This window comes from Thamnophis elegans, chromosome 2 (genome assembly GCF_009769535.1).
Source record: "Thamnophis elegans isolate rThaEle1 chromosome 2, rThaEle1.pri, whole genome shotgun sequence".
NCBI classification, from domain to species: domain Eukaryota; kingdom Metazoa; phylum Chordata; class Lepidosauria; order Squamata; family Colubridae; genus Thamnophis; species Thamnophis elegans.
Genome location: NC_045542.1, coordinates 146,672,517 through 146,690,014, shown reverse-complemented (window position 1 = coordinate 146,690,014; position 17,498 = coordinate 146,672,517). Strand labels below are relative to the sequence as shown.

The following is a 17,498-nucleotide window of genomic DNA, read 5'->3' as shown; positions in this document are numbered from 1 at the left end:
TGGGGGCTCTCAAAGAGGATCAGCCCACCCCAGACCTCCCCAGCGCGGCTGCTTCACTGGCGGTGCGAGCCATTGGCACCGGCCGTGCGGAACCGAGGCAGTTCCGCTCCGAGAGTTTCCGCGAAGAGATGCTTTGCAGGCTTCGGGCCTTGTTCCAGACGCGCCTGATTGAACTCAAGGAGGGGCGATTGCAGCGGCTTCAGCCTCCTGCCCCTTCCGCCCCGAATCACCCCGATTTTGGAAATCAGGGTAAATAGACAGACTGACCAAGCCCCCCTTCGGCGGCAGCACGGAGAAGGTGACGTTTCTCCGGCGGACGGAGCGCACAGATCAGAGCCATTCTTTCCGTAGCTCGGTTCATCCGCTAGCGCTATCGGTTCAGTCGATCAGGGACAAGGAAAGTGGAGGGGTCCCTCGGTCACCATGGAGAACCCGGTGGAAAGCCTGCACAAGGAAGCCACTTGCTCCGTGTGCCTGGAGTATTTCCGAGACCCGGTTTCCATTGCTTGCGGCCACAGCTTTTGCCGCGCCTGCATCACCCAGTGTTGGAAGGACCAGAGCACCAATTTCTCCTGCCCGCAATGCCGGGAAATTGCCCTGCAGAGGAATTTCAGACCCAACCGGGAGCTGGGAAACGTGGTGGAAATCACCCGGAGGCTGAGCTTGCACGCCTTGCAAGGGGCCGCCGGGCAAGAAGAAGGAGAGGGGAGGCCGCTGTGCGAAAAGCATCAGGAGGCGCTGAAGCTCTTTTGCAGCGAGGAGGAAAGCCTCATCTGTTGTATCTGCAGAGAGGCGCGGGCTCACCGGAGCCACACGGTCTTCCCCATTGAAGAGGCCGCCCAGGATTATAAGGTATCGGGAGGCGCGCGCGCCCTCTGCCCCGCACGGGTTTACGCGCGCCTGGCTCTCCTTCCGGCCAACTCCCAAGTCAGGTTTAAAATCCCCGGAGGGAGGGAGGGCAAAATCTTCATCTGAACGCTACCCCCACCTTTCTTCTGTCTGCATCCTGACTCAATCCGAAGCACGTGTAGAACAACTCTTGTAAGAATAGAATAGAATAGAATAGAATAGAATAGAATAGAATAGAATAGAATAGAATTCTTTATTGGCCAGCCAAGTGTGATTGGACACACAAGGAATTTGTCTTTGGTGCATATGCTCTCAATGTACATAAAAAGACAAGATACGTTGGTCAAGAATCATAAAGTACAGCACTTAATGATAGTCATAGGGTACAAATAAGCAATCAGGAAACTATCAATATCAATATAAATCGTAAGGATACAAGCAAAAAGTTGCACTCCTGCAATCATTAAGTGGGAAGAGATGGGTGATAGAAATGATGAGAAAATTAATAGTAATAGTAATGCAGCTTTAGTGATTGGTTTGACAGTGGTGAGGGAATTATTAGTTTAGCAGAGTGATGGCGTTGGGGGAGGGGGCTGTTCTTGTGTCTAGTTGTCTTGGTGTGCAGTGCTCTATATTGTCGTTTTGAGGGTAGGAGTTGAAACAATTTATGTCCAGGATGTGAGGGGCCTGTAAATATTTTCACCGCCCTCTTTTTGACTCATGCAGTGTACAGGTCCTCAATGGTCCCCAGGTTGGCAATAATTGTTTTTTCTGCAGTTCCGATTATCCTTTGAAGCCTGTGTCTGTCTTGTTGGGTTGCAGAACCAAACCAGACAGTTATAGAGGTGAAGATGACAGACTCAGTAATTCCTCTGTAAGCTCTTGCAATATTTTCACAGATAGGTTTGCTGCTTCCAGTGAAAAATACTGATGTGTTTGATAATTATAGATGAAAAAGTACAGGTAGACCTTACTTACAACATTTGTTTACATCTAATAGCGGGCTGGCATTTTAGATTTTCCATACAAAAAAAGATGTGCAGTAGTCTCACTTGATTCAGTGCAATAGTCAGGTAGTGTCCAATGTTGCTTTTTCAGATAACCCTACCTTTTCGCCCTTGCCATTTCTTTCAAGCAGCCTCTCGAAGTTGTAGAAATCTTTTCTATGCTCTAATTCCTGATATGCTGCACAATCTCAGCTGCCTCAAGAGTGATTATCTGGTGGCCTCTGAGCCATCTATTAACCAAGTTCTACCTTGCATAATAACATTTTCAGCCAGGTACTGCTAGGTAGAAATCTAGGGAGGGACTGGGAAAATTAATTATAACTAAATATTTCAAACTCAGATTCTTTTTCTTTAGAAAGAAATTGAATGCCGTCTGCAAAAACTGAAGGAAGAACTAGAGAAACTTCTACGACTAAAACTGGCTGGAGAGGTTAGACATCAGGAATCTCTGGTTAGTATAGACTCGGTTGACAGATTTCAGTGGCTTCCTGGGTGCTTAAATTCTCTCATTCCTCGCTCCAAATGCTCTTTCTCTATTCTGTTTCTCTCTCTCCCACCCCAGAAGCTTGTTGTTGTGTTCTTGTAACACCACAGTTCTTTTCCCTTGAATTCTTTATATTTTTTAAGAGTTTTGATGGAAAGACACTAATTCCCACAATGGAACAGTGGCTGGAGTTAGTAGAGATGGAGAAATCGACTGTTAAATTAAAGAAAACAATGTACCTAGTTTTGTTTCTATTTGGTAACCACTTTTGGACTTTTTGCTTGAAACATTGAAACTTTGATTCTAGGTTTTGATGATTAAAATGATTTTGTAATTATAGAAATGGTTTGAAATGCTGTGAAATATAAAGCAAAAGTTGAAGTTGCGTATTTTTGTAATCTCCTGCACCAAAGAAAGTCGGAAGTTGTCCCAAAGGTGCTTTTTCAGGAGGCAACTGGACTTCCTTGTTTTTTTCTTTGAAGACATTTCGTTTCTCATTTAAGAAGCTTCTTCAGCTTTAACTGGGTGGTGGGGAGTGGAAGGATTCATACTCCTTGCAGACAGCTGGTCATTTGCATCCTTTTGGAGGGTTCTTGAAGCACTTGGAGGTTTATGTAAAAAAAATGGATGTTACAAAATGCAGACTATAGGAACCAGGAGCACTCAGGTGATCCTGAGGACACAGATAAACATCTAAGTGCCTCAAGGACCCTCTAAAAGGATGCAAATGACCAGCTATCTGCAAAAAGTATAAATCCTTCCATTCCCCACCATCCTGTCCTCACCATCCAGTCAGTCAGAGCTGAAGAAGCTTTTTGGATGAGAAGCGAAACGTCTTCAAAGAAAAAACAAGGAAGTCAAATTGCCTCCTGAAAAAGCACCTTTGGGACAACCATGTCCTGGATGACTGAGAATCTCTACAAAGTTGGAACTCATTATCTTTTACTTCTCTTTTTGCACTTTCTCTTTCTCTTTCTTGTTTTTCTAACTTTTATTTCTTCTATACTTTAATCTTATAATGAAACAAAACATTCAAGTAGGAAACAGTGCAGGTAATGGAGTTTTGGGCTGTCTTCCATCCTGACTGTGATCTGGCCTGACCAGCTGCTTTGCATACCTTGGAAAGCTGGTTTTAAGATCCAAAAATTCAGATCATTGCCTCTTATTTTAGGAAATTGAACCCAGACATTCAGTGACTGTTTATCTTCCCAAAGCCTTGCCCCGCCCTTTTTTCAAGTTCATCTCCCTATTATATTACAGAATCAAACAGACACTGAAAGACAAAAAGTGGTGATGGAATTCGAGCAAATGCATCACTTTTTGGATGAACAGGAGAAGCTTCTGCTGGCTCAGCTGAAGGAGATGGAGAGGGAGATTGTCAAGCATCAGAAAATATATGACACGAAGGTTTCTGATGAAATTGTTGCTCTTACTATCCTGATTGATGAAATAGAAGAGAAGCTGGAGCAGCCAGACAGTGAATTCCTTCAGGTGAGAGGGGTGGCATCAGAGGGTTATACAGCTTCAGAACTAGGAACCTTGAAAAGAAGGTGTGCCAAATACATTGTGATGAAGCCTTACATAGCTGTCCTGGGTAATGGGGAGGACCTTCTTCACTGGAAGTATTTAAACAGGCAGCACGGCCATCTGTCAGAGATGCTGTTATTGCGGATGTCTGCACAGGGATTGGGGTTTGACTAGATGATCTCAAGATCCCTTCCAATCTATGTATTCTATGATTCTATTCTATAAAGAAGTAAATAAGAGAATTCCACTTGAAGGAATGGTGTTGATATAGGTTATGATTCTATTTGAAGAAGTTATTTCTCGGTTCCTACAGAAAAATCCACAAAAAAGAAATACTTTCAGAAATTAAAAAAAAAAACTATATTCTAAAAACATAGACAGAAATAGGCATTTGCATGACTACCCCTTCTCCTACCTAACCCACCCGAATCTCTAAGAAACAGAAATCGAATCTCTTTCTGTCTTGATTGCCATTTGCTATGCAGTGTTTTTTATCCCAAATGCTCATAAAGCAATTTTTACAAAAAAAAATCTGCTAATAACCCAAAAGCAAAAGCTTTTAATTATTTGTGTTCCTTTATTAGTAGTATATCTTATGTTCTTGGAGAGAATAAATACAGAAACCCTACTGAGTAATTCATTGCTATATTATAGATCAGAAATGAAACTGGAGTTTGTTTTGATTTCAAAATTTCTTCCATCTCTATTGACAATCAATGTTAATCCATTGGAGATACTCTCTGCCAAAATCTGGCTAGCATGCATGCTGCTTGGATATTTAACTGTGTAAAATCAGTAATGTTGAATGAAAAAAGTTAGAACATGACTGTTGTTGAGACTAACTTTCGATATTTCACCTCATCCTTCCTTCCTTCCTGACCAGCAAAGCAGTACAATATTTTGTACTAATGTATTATTGTTGGGAGATCAAAATCGTATGCATTTAACATTTCATACCATCTGAGAACCTACTATAGAAATAGCGAACAATATTGTTAGATATATCTTTTTGCTAAAATTTGCTCTGCAAGTCTCTCCATGATCACCAAGCTTAGATCTGTGTATTGTCATCTGCTTTCATTCCGATTCATTCATTTTTCCATGGGAGGGTCCTTTTCCTTATAATGATTAGAAGGCAACCTAAAAGCTAGTTGCACCAGTTTCTCAAATATACTTTCTCTGTTCTTCAGATATAATGGCTTTAATGAGAATCGAACTGTTATATTCATTGTCATGCAGAGTTCCTGTCTTTCTCTCCCCACCCACACCTCTCTTTCTCTAGGATATCAGAAGCACATTGTGCAGGTATGTGGCTCCACACTCGCAACTAGAGGCACATTTTCCTCAAAGATGGCCTTGCTTATTTTGGGGCAGATAGTTTGCCTTTCAAAGCGTTTGGCTTCTGCATTACACATTGAGCTATGCAAGGGCTTTTCTTTACAGGCATGGACATAGGCATTCCTGTGGTCCTTGACTAGCAGAAATTTATCCTGAACACCGCCCCCCCTCCAAAAAAAAATCTGCCTTGGTGATGTGGTTGGTGGCTGTTGCTGCCCTTAAAGAGCTTTCATGTGGTGCAATTTAAACGGGAGTGATTGGTGAATTGTCCTTGTTTTATTTCCCCTCTCATGGAATGTCCATAGCCAGCAGGAAAAACAGCCACCACATCCTTAATTTGTGATGAGTGGGCTTGGACAGATTCCTGGGATAGAAGATTTAGCGCAGGGGTGTCAAACTCGATTTCATTAAAGGCCACATCAGGGCTATGTGTGACTTCAGGGAACCGTGGTGGGTGTGGTCGGGGTGGGTGTGGCCAGCTTGATGTCACTCTTGTTGGGGGTGCCAGCAGTAGCTCGAGTGACTGCATATGGCCCTCCTGAGCTCCATTTTTGATGGGAGAGGCACTGCAGGCTAGTCCTTCACTCTTTCCAGGGTGGCCCCGTGGGCCAGATTGAAGCACCCCAGCTCCTGGGCCTTGAGTTTGACACCCCTGATTTTGCGGCTTTTCAAGCTTCCTGAGTGGTAGACCATTGCAGTAGACTTTCTCTATGAATGTATCCTATCACTTTCAGCTATTTCTGGTGGAGCACTAAACTGGTGTCCCAAAAATTCTCTGATAAGTTGTACACACAACCTATGTCTGTGACCTGTCATTCCTGCTGACAGCAGAAATCTTTGACAATTTCACCCCTACCAATGTCCCAGGTTAATAAGTGCCACAAGGTAGTGTACTATTGGCATCAAGAGATTGTGTACTATCAGCCCTCTAGACCATGGAGCTTTCCATGCCACACATACAGTAAACCTATAGAAAGCATGGTTGCATGCAATCCCTTGACAACAGAAGTAGTAGAAAATCTATAATACATTCATTTGGGATAAAACCAACAGCAAACTGTTGGCAGAAAGCTACCTTTTTCCTTTAACTTAACCAATAGCCTAGTCCATTTTTTAAACACAACTCTAGCACTCTTGCAAAATATCAATAGTCTTTAAAACAGGGTTCAGAACTCTTCCAGGAAAAAACAGCATTATAACGTAAGAAGTATCTGTAAAGCCCAGTCAAACAGTAAGGGAGCAGATGCCTCTGTGGCTTCTGCCCTCTTCTACACTGTGGCCCAGATGTCCATGAAGAGCAGTGGCCAGAGGGTATGTCTGCAGCAGCCTAGAACGGACAAGAGGAGCTAGGCAGATCCCAGTTCATGAGTCTACCACCAGCAACATAATCAGTGAAGCCTTGGAAACTATTGCTATAACAAGTCTTATATTGGAAAGAGGAAAATTAAAATGGGAACAGTTAAACAGGATATGAGCTGCCTTCATGGTGGACTGAGATGAGATGAAAAAAGGGTTAGCAAAGCCTCTTGATGCGGGGACATAAAGATGGTTCCTCCTTGTCAGTTCTGGCTACTGCAACTAGCAGAGATTCTCTTGATCAGCTACTCGTGTTTTAAGAGCAGAGTCTAAAATAACCTGGGGGTTTGAGATTTCAAAGCACAAATTCTGTCTCTTGACTCTGCACTTTTGAAGTTGGTATGGCTTTCCTTTAGGGGACGCGGTGGCTCAGTAGCTAAGATGCTGAGCTTGTCAATCAGAAAGGTTAGCAGTTTGGTGGTTCAAATCCCTAGCACTGTGTAATGGAGTGAGCCCCATTATTTCTCCCAGTTTCTGCCTACCTAGCAGTTAAAAAACATGTAAAAATGCAAGTAGAAAAATAGGAACCTCTTTGGTGGGTCCACACATGACCATGGAGACGTCTTCAGACAGTGCTGCCTCTTTGGCTTTTAAACGGAGATTAGCATCACCCCCTAGAGTCAGGAACGACTAGCACATATGTGCGAAGGGAACCTTTACCTTTATAGCTTTCCTATTTTGCTTTTTTTTTCTGTAGTTCACCCAGGTTTGCTAACTCCATTGAAGGATGCCTCTAAGCTCCCCATGCTGCACAAGAGAAAGCTTTTATTACAATAATATGGGGGAAAAGATAAGTAGAAACTGAGAGGTAGATAACCATTACCTCTACAGGAGGGCATTTCACAAAATCCTTGTCAGACATTTCTAGTTGCTATGCAGTACTCAGACAGACGGGCAAACTTTGGAGAAAGGGAGGTTTTGGGTCATTTTAAGAGCTTCCCCACATAGTTCTAATCAATGTCCTAACAATCATAATTAAGATTACAGTTCTATTTCATAGCTAATAGCAGTGAGTATTGCTGCCATTTGGACAGCTAGTAAAAGTGTGTGACTAGTCACCTCCCAAAGCAATGCACTGGAAACAAGTGCGGATCACAAGTTGTCCACATATTCACTGATATATTTTCTAGGTACAAAACGATGCACTGAGGCAGGAAGAAACAATACAATGCTACTTAGATGAAAGAGACATGAAAAAAAGGAAATTTATGCAGTTTACCTGAGAAAAACCCCAATTCTACCCACAACAACTATAAATGCCACTGTGATGGATAATCAGGTAGAAGAAGCTCTATTGTTGGGAATAAAGTTTTTTTTTTAGTACTAGCAATACAGACAAAAAGTCTGTCTCTTTCAAAATACAGTAGTGTCAGTTTCTACTTGGCACCAAAATATAGAGGAACAGTACTGTATAGCAGGAGATAGGAAGTTACCGGTTGAAAGGCATAGAAATTATTTACTGTTCCTTTTTTTTTTTTTTGGTGCAGTGGTTAAAATGTCAGTCTAGAAACCAGGAGACTGAGAGTTTTAGTCCTTAGGCATGAAAGTCAGCTGGGTGAGTTAGGGCCAGTCTTTATTTCTCAGCTCAACCCCCCTCATAGGGATTTTGTAATGGGGAAACAAAAGGAAGGGATAAGTATAATGTATGTTCCCTACCTTGAGTTACTTATAAAATAATAAAGACGGGATAAAAATCTAGTAAATAAAATAAAATAAATAAATAAGCGATAGCCCAACTGGACAAGGACATGGCATTTTCTTAGGTGTTGGGTGGCAGCCCATACTTGCTTTGCTATTCTGTCTGAATTCACAGGCAAATAGAAACAGCAAGAAAATGACATTAACATGGGAACTAGACTCAAATATCTACTTTGTTTGCACTCATATTTATATCAACAGCACCATCCCAAGCCCCAGATAACTTGAAACACAGGATTAGGGTACCGTCATGTCTTCTTTCAATTTGATAAGTATCATCTTCCAGCAATGTTTCTCTTTGATTCTATGTAGAATAAACAGGCCAGGCTTGGTCAGTGGTGGGATTCGAATAATTTAACAACTGGTTCTCTGCCCTAATGATTTGTTCCAACAAACAGTTCACCAAACTGCTCAGAAAGTTAACAACCAGTTCTCCCAAAGTGGTGCGAACTGGCTGAATCCCACTTACTGGACTTGGTGCAGAAGAGTGAATAAAATGCATGTTTGAATCTGGTGTATAAACCAGTTCAAAATAATAGTAGTTCATTTTAACCTCCCAGAAACTGTTCTGAAACAAACTCTACCAGCATAATTGAGTAGGAGACTATGGGTCACATATATCAAAAGCTTTTAAGCTCTCAAAAGGTCTTAACATACACAATACATTTTTAACCCTTTACAATAGTCAATAAGGTACTTGCAACGTGCATCTGCATACCAACACCGTCTTCTCTTCTCTTCCCACTTCTTAATTTAGTTTAGCCCAGTGTTTCTCAACCTCGGCAATTTTAAGATGTATGGACTGAAACTCCCAGAATTCCTCACAAAGTTGCTAAGATTGAGAAACACTGGTTTAGCCACTCCATGCAACTGATGAAGTGAATTTTGTTCATGAAAGCTTATGCCTTTTAATAAATAGTACTGGTCTGAAAAGTCACTGCCAGTTTTCTGATTTTGGATTTTTTTAAAAAAGTAATGGACACAATTTGTCCTGGTGAATAAAGAAATGAGAAAAAAGAGCTTGGTTAATTGATAAAAATTATAAATAAGAGCCAAATCCAACAACAATTTATCCTGATTTCAAAATTCTACTATTGTAAAGGCAGTTTCAATAATGCATTGAATCTAGAGTTACAGGTAGTCCTCTATTTACAACCAGTTGCTTAACAACTGTAAAAAGGTATGACGGACTCCCCTCCCGCCAAGCTATTTATGACCCGACTTTGAAGTTACAATGACTACATACCCCATACCCTGCAGTCATGTGATTGCATTAAACTTTGGCTACTGGTTCACCTTTATTGCTATTTATAGCATTCTGTAGTCATGTGACTGGTTTTTTACTTTTTTTTGCTAGTTTCCGGTGTTTACTTCCTCTTTCTGGGAAATAATGCCCATTGGGTAAAATAGATTCACTTAATGACCATAATAGTTGCTTAATGACCATCACACAAAAAAAACCAGACACAGTCACATGATGCCTTAACTTACAACCACAACAATTTATGACCGTAATTCCAGGCTTAATTATAGTTGTAAGTTGTGGACTACCTGTAGTAGTACCTTAACAAATTCAATAAATAAATAAATGCATTGCCATTCCTGGGATTCACATTAACCATGACTAACCCACCACACCAAATCAGTGTCAAAAATTGGGGGAGGGAGAAAACTACTTGAAAAAGTAGCTTATAAATGTTTAAATATTCTGGATCCAAACCAGTGATAGGGCAGTAAAAAAAAAAAAAGAGGACAAACAGTACATTGTTATGGGGATCAATTTAATTTATAGTTAATCCAATTCCTTGGATATAGACTGCTGGTCATCCTAAAGAAAAGTATCAATGATGTTAAGTGATGGACAGCATCTGTTAATAAGATGGGGCAGTTCACTTGGTTCACAGGTTTGCAGATCCTGTAGGGTTGCCAAAGAAAAGAGCATATTTACAGTATTAGACTATTAATACTGCTAGTAAAGCAGCTCGACTCCCTTCAGAAAAAGTTCTCTTTTTCTAAACAAGAGTCATGCAATCTTTACTGACAATATTAACCATCTTAATCTCCTCAAACATCAGCACCATGAGGGGAAAATGATCTGATCCTTCTCTTTCTAGGTTTGATAAGGATTCTTTCCAAGTCCCTGAGGGGATGCCAGTGAAGATGGAAAAGAGACTAGAAGAGTTCTCAGAGAAAAATACGGTGCTTGCAGAAATGCTGAAGAATCTCAAAGGTATAAAAAAAATCTGTGGTATGAATTACGATTATACTCAGCAACAAAGCAATGTTACATTCAGTATGTAGGATTCCCGCAGCTATCTAGCTTTACCTTATTTTAGGATTCTCCATGATGTTCCCTCCACTTTTTCTGCCTTTTCTTCGGCTACTTTCAGACAGATACAGGTAATGCTCAACTTATAACTATTTGTTTAGTGACCGTATGAAGTTACAACAGCACTGAAAAAAGCGGCTTATAACAGTTTTTCACACTTACGACCATTGCAGCATCCCCATGGTCATGTGAACAAAATTTGGCTAGCAATAGCACGTAGATTTATATATCGCTTCATAATGCGTTTACAGCCCTCTAAGCAGTTTACAGAGTCAGCCTATGGCCCCAACAATCCAGGTCCTCATTTTTCCCACCTCGGAAGGATGGAAGGCTGAGTCAACCTTGAGCCTGTCTGGATCGAACTGCCAGCAGGGAGCAGAGTCAGCCTGCAATACTGCATTCTAACCATTGTGCTACTTGGCAACTGGTTCATATTTATGACAGTTGCGGTGTCCTGGGATCGTCACCTTTTGTGACCTTCTGACAAGCAAAGTCAATGGAGAAGCCAGATTAAATTAACAACCAAGTTACTAACTTAACAACTGCCCTGATTCATTTAACAACTATGACAAGAATGGTCATAACATGAAGCAAACCTCACTTAACAAATGTTTCTCTTAGCAACTGAGATTTTGGGCTCAAATGTGGTCATAGGTCAAGGACTACATATAGTAGGCGTTGTGAGTTCTCTGGTCATGCTCTGACTTCACTGGGTTGTTCTAATATTGTACTATATTTCTTGAAACCTTGGAGGTTCCTTAAAGCTGCTGATACCTCTTTTTCTGCAGTCATATTCTGGCTACAATCTAGTTAGTGCTCAATAGCTGTATTTTATAGTTTCTTTTTTTTAATAAAATGTTTATTTTCAAACAAACACAAACAGACAACACATATAACATAAAAGCCTCTTCAACTACATACAGTGTGTTGCTTGATTACAAGGTCTTTCTGCATCCTTTTCATAGTCATCACTTGAATTTTACCAAAATTCACATATTGTCAATCAAGATATCTTTGTATACATTGTTATTATGCTTCTTTTGTTTGATTATCACTATTGTCTCTCCATTTTAGACAAGGTATTCTAAATATATAACCATTAATATTATAATGATTCATTATATCATCTTCAATATATCCAATAATAAAGAGTTATTTTTTATCCTATTCTAAGTCATTCTTATTTTAGCATTTAGCATTGAAATTTTCTCTCCTTTCTTCATCTATGTTCTGACATCTGAAATAAAGTTCTAGTTCATCGATCTCTCCTTTCCATATTTCACACTTGTCATTTCCCTCCACTCTCAGTTTGCTGTCAGTGTCAACAATTTTCTTATCACTTTCCTGTGTGATTTTTTGAGCTCTGTCCTCAAACTTCATCACTGTCCCTGTACTTTCTGTATTTTGAGCTATAATTTCAAGTCTCTTTTCAATTCTCTCTGTGATTATTAAAACTTTTTGAATTTCTAAGAAAATTCTTTGCAAAGTTAGTGCCTTTTCTTCTTCACATTGTGCAATTTTCCAGGTTATAAACACTGCCAAAACATCCGAGACTTTTTAGATTTCAAACAAATTCAGTGGAGTTTTTCAAATCAAAGCTTTCTCTTTCCTTCAAAGGAACACCTGTATAAACAAAACATTTTTCACTGACCCTTTCAGTAAACAAAGCCTATAGCTTTGTAATATCAGATATTGCCAAGCTCTAGCCACTAGATGGCAATGTTACCTCTTTTCCATCTGTTTTTGCCTCTCTCTGTAAACTGTAAAATGTTTAAAAATTACGCTCCGACCAAGCCTTATGAGAGAAGAAACTTTTAATCCACAAATACAAAAAATGGAAAAAGTATAGAGGAAGAAGGAAAAAAAGAGACCAGTCTAGTTTAAAAGTAAGAGGCATTTGTAAAAAGTCCATTTATAGAAAACAAAGTTAAGGTAGAAAAGATAACACGATAGTTTTAACCAGGGTTAATTTGCCATTTATTTTCTTCTGTCTTCAATTTTATTTTAAACTCCAAGTCTTTTGGGTTTTCCCTTCTCTAATAATATTTTTTTTTCTCACCATTTCGACACACTGTCTCCCCTGTACTGCTTCTGTTTCAGGGGCTTGTCCCAACCTTCTGCAGCCATTTTGGCTGCTTCTCTTGTAGCTGGCAAAAAGAGCTTTCTCCTGGATCAATTAGGGACTTTGCGATGTCCTGAGATCAGCAGGACATGCTCTTCTCTATCACTGTTCCTTCAGAACAGTTTAGGTCCAAAAGGACCATCCAGGAACAGAGATATCGACATCAATCCTGGAGCCCCAAGATTGCATGTCGTGTGGTTGTGACGTCAAGTCCCGCCTCTGGCTACAATCTAGTTAGTGCTCAATAGCTGTATTTTGTAGTTTCTATTGAACAGAACAGGGGGGAAATCTAGCTTAAAACTTCTTTTGAAAGTATTACAAAGTGCTCAAATGCATCAGTATGTTTATTTTTCTCTAGAGCTTCCTGGTGAACGATAATATGAATCGATGATGTTTGGATTTTATTCATTTTTTTTCCATGCATTTTCTTAGTTGTTAGTCGCGAAGTTGTGTCCGACCCATGGAGACCCCATGGACAACATTCATCCAGGCCTTTCTGTCCTTTGCCATCCTCTGGAACCTATTTAAGGTCACACCTACTGCTTCAGTGACTACATCCAGCCATCTCATTCTGTCCTTCTTTTGCCCTCAATAGTTCCCAGCATTAGGCTCTTCGCCAGTGACTCCTTCCTTCTCATTAGGTGGCCAAAGTACTTTCTTAGTATTACTGTCAATTTCTTTCTGATTATAAATCACCTTGTATGTATAATTTCTATTTATAAACCTTTTAGGTTTCTGCAGTGATTTACATTATTTTTATTTTGACTTTTCATTATGGACATTAGTCCTCTAGAAGCACTCTAATGTCTGCGATTTTAATTTCAATAAATATTACAAATAAGTTTAATGTTAAATCAATATTGCCACTTGCAAAATAGATATAACATTTAAATCAACTGGAAAATTTATATTTTTTTTAGAAAAAAATAAATACTACAATTATCACAAAGTACCCAAATCTCTGAACAGTATTCTTTTGAGTAGGTAGTCTTGCTGAAGTCAATCCCATCTCAGAGTAATGTATTTGTGTTGTTTTATTGGCAGAAATATGGAAGTAGTTTAGCATTGGCTTTTTCTAGGATATTTTTTCAACTTCCTGGTATAGCCTATAACCTGGGATTTCTGATGACATACTGCCCCTGTTTAAAGATCAGACAAAGTCAACTACCCTGTTTCCCTGAAAATAAGACGACCTTGGATAATAAGCCCATTCGGGCTTTTGAATAATGTGCTAAAATAAGCCCTTCCCTGAGAATAAGCTTTCCCCGGAAATATTGCAACACAGCAGCAGCCATGAGGTGATCACAGCCATTGCCTCATGTACCTCAAAAATATTAAGTCCTCCCCGAAAATAAGGCCAAGCGCTTATTTTGGAGGGTCAAAAGAAAATAAGACCCTGTCTTATTTTCAGGGAAACACGGTAAGTTCTAATTCAATAAAACAGTATAAACAGGCTTTTTTCCTGGAAAATTGCTCTTCAATACTGCCAAAATGAAATGCCTTCAATCATTCATTGCAAGCATATGGGACTTAGTGCTCAAATTCTAACATGTTAACCATTTTGAAAATTAACAGCTGCTTCAAAATGAAATGCCATTTTTCTCTTTTCTTTAGACGCTCTGCCCTCAGAACTAGGAACTGAATGGGGTAAGTATGTGATTTGAAATAAAGTTTGTTCATGCTTCTTTGGCTCTGTAAGGAAATGATGACTGTTGGTTACATATAAGATTTGATATAGCAATAGCAATAGCAGTTAGACTTATATACCGCTTCATAGGGCTTTCAGCCCTCTCTAAGCGGTTTACAGAGTCAGCATATTGCCCCCAACAACAATCCGGGTCCTCATTTTACCCACCTCGGAAGGATGGAAGGCTGAGTCAACCCTGAGCCGGTGAGATTTGAACAGCCGAACTGCAGAACTGCAGTCAGCTGAAGTAGCCTGCAGTGCTGCATTTAACCACTGCGCCACCTCGGCTATGTTAGCTACTGTATATACTCGAGTATAAGCCTAGTTTTTCAGCCCACTTTTTGGGCTGAAAAAAGCCGCCTCGGCTTATACTCGAGTCAGTGAAAAATTTGCCCGAAATGGAGGAGAAAAAGGGGCGGGGCCATGCCGCTGGGTGACACTCGTGAATGGCCCAGTGCCCCTGTGAGTTTCCCCTCCCTCTGTGTCAGTTTGCCGCGCAGTGCGCACCGCACCATCCCCCCTCCTCACGTTCTAATGTAATGCAGGGCTGTCTTACGATTCCCCTTCCTCCCCCTCCTGCCGCTCTGCAACGATGTCCCACCTCCTCCTTGTTATGGCAAGCAGCCACATAGCGATGTCCCACCTCCTCTGGTACAGTGATCCAATGATAGGAATCACTGTGCCGTGTGTCATAGGTGGCGGGACATCGCTCCCGCGGCTGCACGGGACATCATCATCACAGCGGGACATCAGCATCATGAGGTGAGTGAAGTATTTCATTGAATACACCGCTAGTTTACTGTTTTTCTTTGAAATAAATATTCAAAAACATTATTGGTATCTATTTTTATTTTTGAAATTTACCGGTAGCTGCTGCATTTCCCACCCTAGGCTTATACTCGAGTCAATAACTTTTCCAGTTTTTTGTGGTAAAATTAGGTGCCTCGGCTTATATTCGGGTCGGCCTATACTCGAGTATATACGGTACTTTAATCAGCAGATTAAACTTAATGCTTCTTTTACTTTGGATTTTATTTCTCATCATTCGACCAGGGTGAATATTGCATGAACATGGATGTGATGTAGGTTTGCCTTCAATACTGGGAATCCAAGACCAGTCACCGATGTTTAGCTTCTGTTACCTAACAGGATTATTTTCATTATTATTGTTTTGATAAAACGAGTGCTTTCATTTCAATGGCCTCATTCATCCTTTCCCTCCTTTTCCCTGCAGTTAACATAACCCTTGACAAAGACACGGCAAACCCTCAAGTCATAATTTCTGAGGATCGAAAAAGTGCAAGATGGGATGTCACTCGGACTGATGTGCCACATAATCCTAAGCGATTCAAGTCCTCTTGCTGTGTGCTGGGTTGTGAAGGATTCACATCTGGGAGACACTATTGGGAAGTCAATGTGGAAGATGGAGGCATCTGGGCGATAGGAGTAGCCAGGGGTTCTGTGAGGAGGAAGATAGAACTTAAACTCACCCCAGAGGAAGGGATTTGGGCCTTGCAAGGGGATTTTGGCCAATACCAGGCTCTCACCTCACCTGTAACTGCCCTGCCGCTCCTCTGTACTCCCAGGAGAATCAGAGTGTTTCTGGACTATGAAAGGGGACAAGTGGAATTCTTCAATGCCGACACAAAAGATTCCATATTCCTTTTTCCCTCAGCATTGTTTGCTGGTGAGAGGATTTTCCCCTTTTTTAAGGTGTTGCTTGCTCAGCTGACCCTGGATGGCTGAAGAGCTTTCTTTGAGGAAGCTGCACCTGCACTATATCAAGTCTGAACTCAAGAGGAGTTTAAAAGAAGAATTATGCATGTTGAATTGAGTTCCGGTCTGCATTAATAGCTGTAAGTACTAAAAAGTGGAAGTGGTTCTCCAGATGTAGTTAGTATAGGTCAGTGAGATGATGTATTGTGTATATGACACCGAATTTGGGTGATGTCTGCATTGTAATCTAGGAAGTGGATTAGAATAACTGGTTTTAATTATATGGTAGCCTGTAAAGTTGTGTAGTCTTGTCCCGTCATGAGTTCCTTATCTGTTGTAAAAGGTCTTTATCATTTTGTCAAAGATAACATAAGCATTATCTGATGTCTTTGGACCCAACGGACTGAAAAACAAGGTGAAAATAATAAAGGGAGTCAAATCAAGTGGAATATGTGCTTTATGTAAGGCTTTGACATACTTGATTTTGTCTGATTCTAATGATAGAAACATGTTTATTCTTATTATATATAATTTTTTTATTTTTTATTTTCAAAACAGACACAACACAAAGAATCCTCCTTCTTTACCTACTGTATAAAGTGTATCAGTTGGTTACAAAAGTCTTTCGTCCATCTCTTCCACAGTCATCAACCATAATTCATATTAACTCAAGTATTTTAACTCAGATATATTTATACATATTACCATCATCATACCTCCATTTTCATTTGACTATAATTGTTTAAACGTCCTTCATCATAAAATATACCAAGATTTAAAACATAACCACATACTGGCATTTCATTTGCTATTTCTAATATCCTCCAATAACACTGAATCCTTATGGCCTATTCTGGCTAAACATCCATAATATTTAGTAACAAAAATTTCTAATCCTCCTTTCCAAATCATTGTTTACAATTTACATCCACTTTCCTTATGTTGTACCCATGCATATATATACGTTATCATTATCCCTCCTTTATTTGACTGTATCCTTTATCATAACATTTTCCCCTAATAACCAAAACTTATAAATTTAACTTAGTTCTTTTTTATTAACCTTTATATATAACAAAAAAATTCTAATCTTCCTTTCATAGGTACCATTCAATATTCATATCCAATTATTACTTATCATAGTAATACATATGTATACATTATCAATTATTTATTTAACTATATCTATTGTCGCTAAATTTCACTAAGTTTAACTAGTTTTAGATTATACACTTTCATCTATCAACCTGTATCTTTCCAGTAGCAAAATAATCTCATGTCTTCTGCCATTTGTGGTATCAGTCCTCTAATCATCTCCTTAATCAAATTTGTATGGACTCCTCTTTGCAACTACCGTATTTTCACGACCATAAGGCGCACCGAAT

General features: G+C 39.9%; 2 protein-coding genes across 2 annotated transcripts; both read left to right on the top strand.

Moving 5' to 3' along the window:
- The first annotated feature begins 274 nt into the window (after nt 1-274).
- On the top strand, nt 275-1,802 carry LOC116524044 (tripartite motif-containing protein 52-like). Its single transcript, XM_032239141.1, has 2 exons — nt 275-852; nt 1,749-1,802. The coding sequence occupies exons 1-2, from the start codon at nt 424-426 to the stop codon at nt 1,800-1,802; spliced, it is 483 nt and encodes a 160-aa protein (XP_032095032.1). The 5' UTR covers nt 275-423.
- Nucleotides 1,803-3,633: 1,831 nt separating this feature from the next.
- On the top strand, nt 3,634-16,663 carry LOC116502996 (tripartite motif-containing protein 15-like). The gene is made up of 5 exons (XM_032209081.1): nt 3,634-3,831; nt 5,150-5,172; nt 10,374-10,489; nt 14,325-14,357; nt 15,632-16,663. Exons 1-5 carry the CDS (start codon nt 3,634-3,636, stop codon nt 16,141-16,143), a joined length of 882 nt encoding a protein of 293 aa, XP_032064972.1. The 3' UTR covers nt 16,144-16,663.
- The last annotated feature ends 835 nt before the right edge of the window (nt 16,664-17,498 follow it).

Excerpts from the sequence above, each read along its gene's own strand:
- LOC116524044 (XM_032239141.1), top strand. The coding sequence starts at position 424 with ATGGAGAACCCGGTGGAAAGCCTGCACAAGGAAGCCACTTGCTCCGTG. Across the intron at positions 853-1,748 it reads AGGCCGCCCAGGATTATAAG|ATAGGTTTGCTGCTTCCAGT; the intron begins GTATCGGGAGGC and ends ATATTTTCACAG.
- LOC116502996 (XM_032209081.1), top strand. The coding sequence starts at position 3,634 with ATGGAATTCGAGCAAATGCATCACTTTTTGGATGAACAGGAGAAGCTT. Across the intron at positions 3,832-5,149 it reads CAGACAGTGAATTCCTTCAG|GATATCAGAAGCACATTGTG; the intron begins GTGAGAGGGGTG and ends CTCTTTCTCTAG. Across the intron at positions 10,490-14,324 it reads AATGCTGAAGAATCTCAAAG|ACGCTCTGCCCTCAGAACTA; the intron begins GTATAAAAAAAA and ends TCTTTTCTTTAG.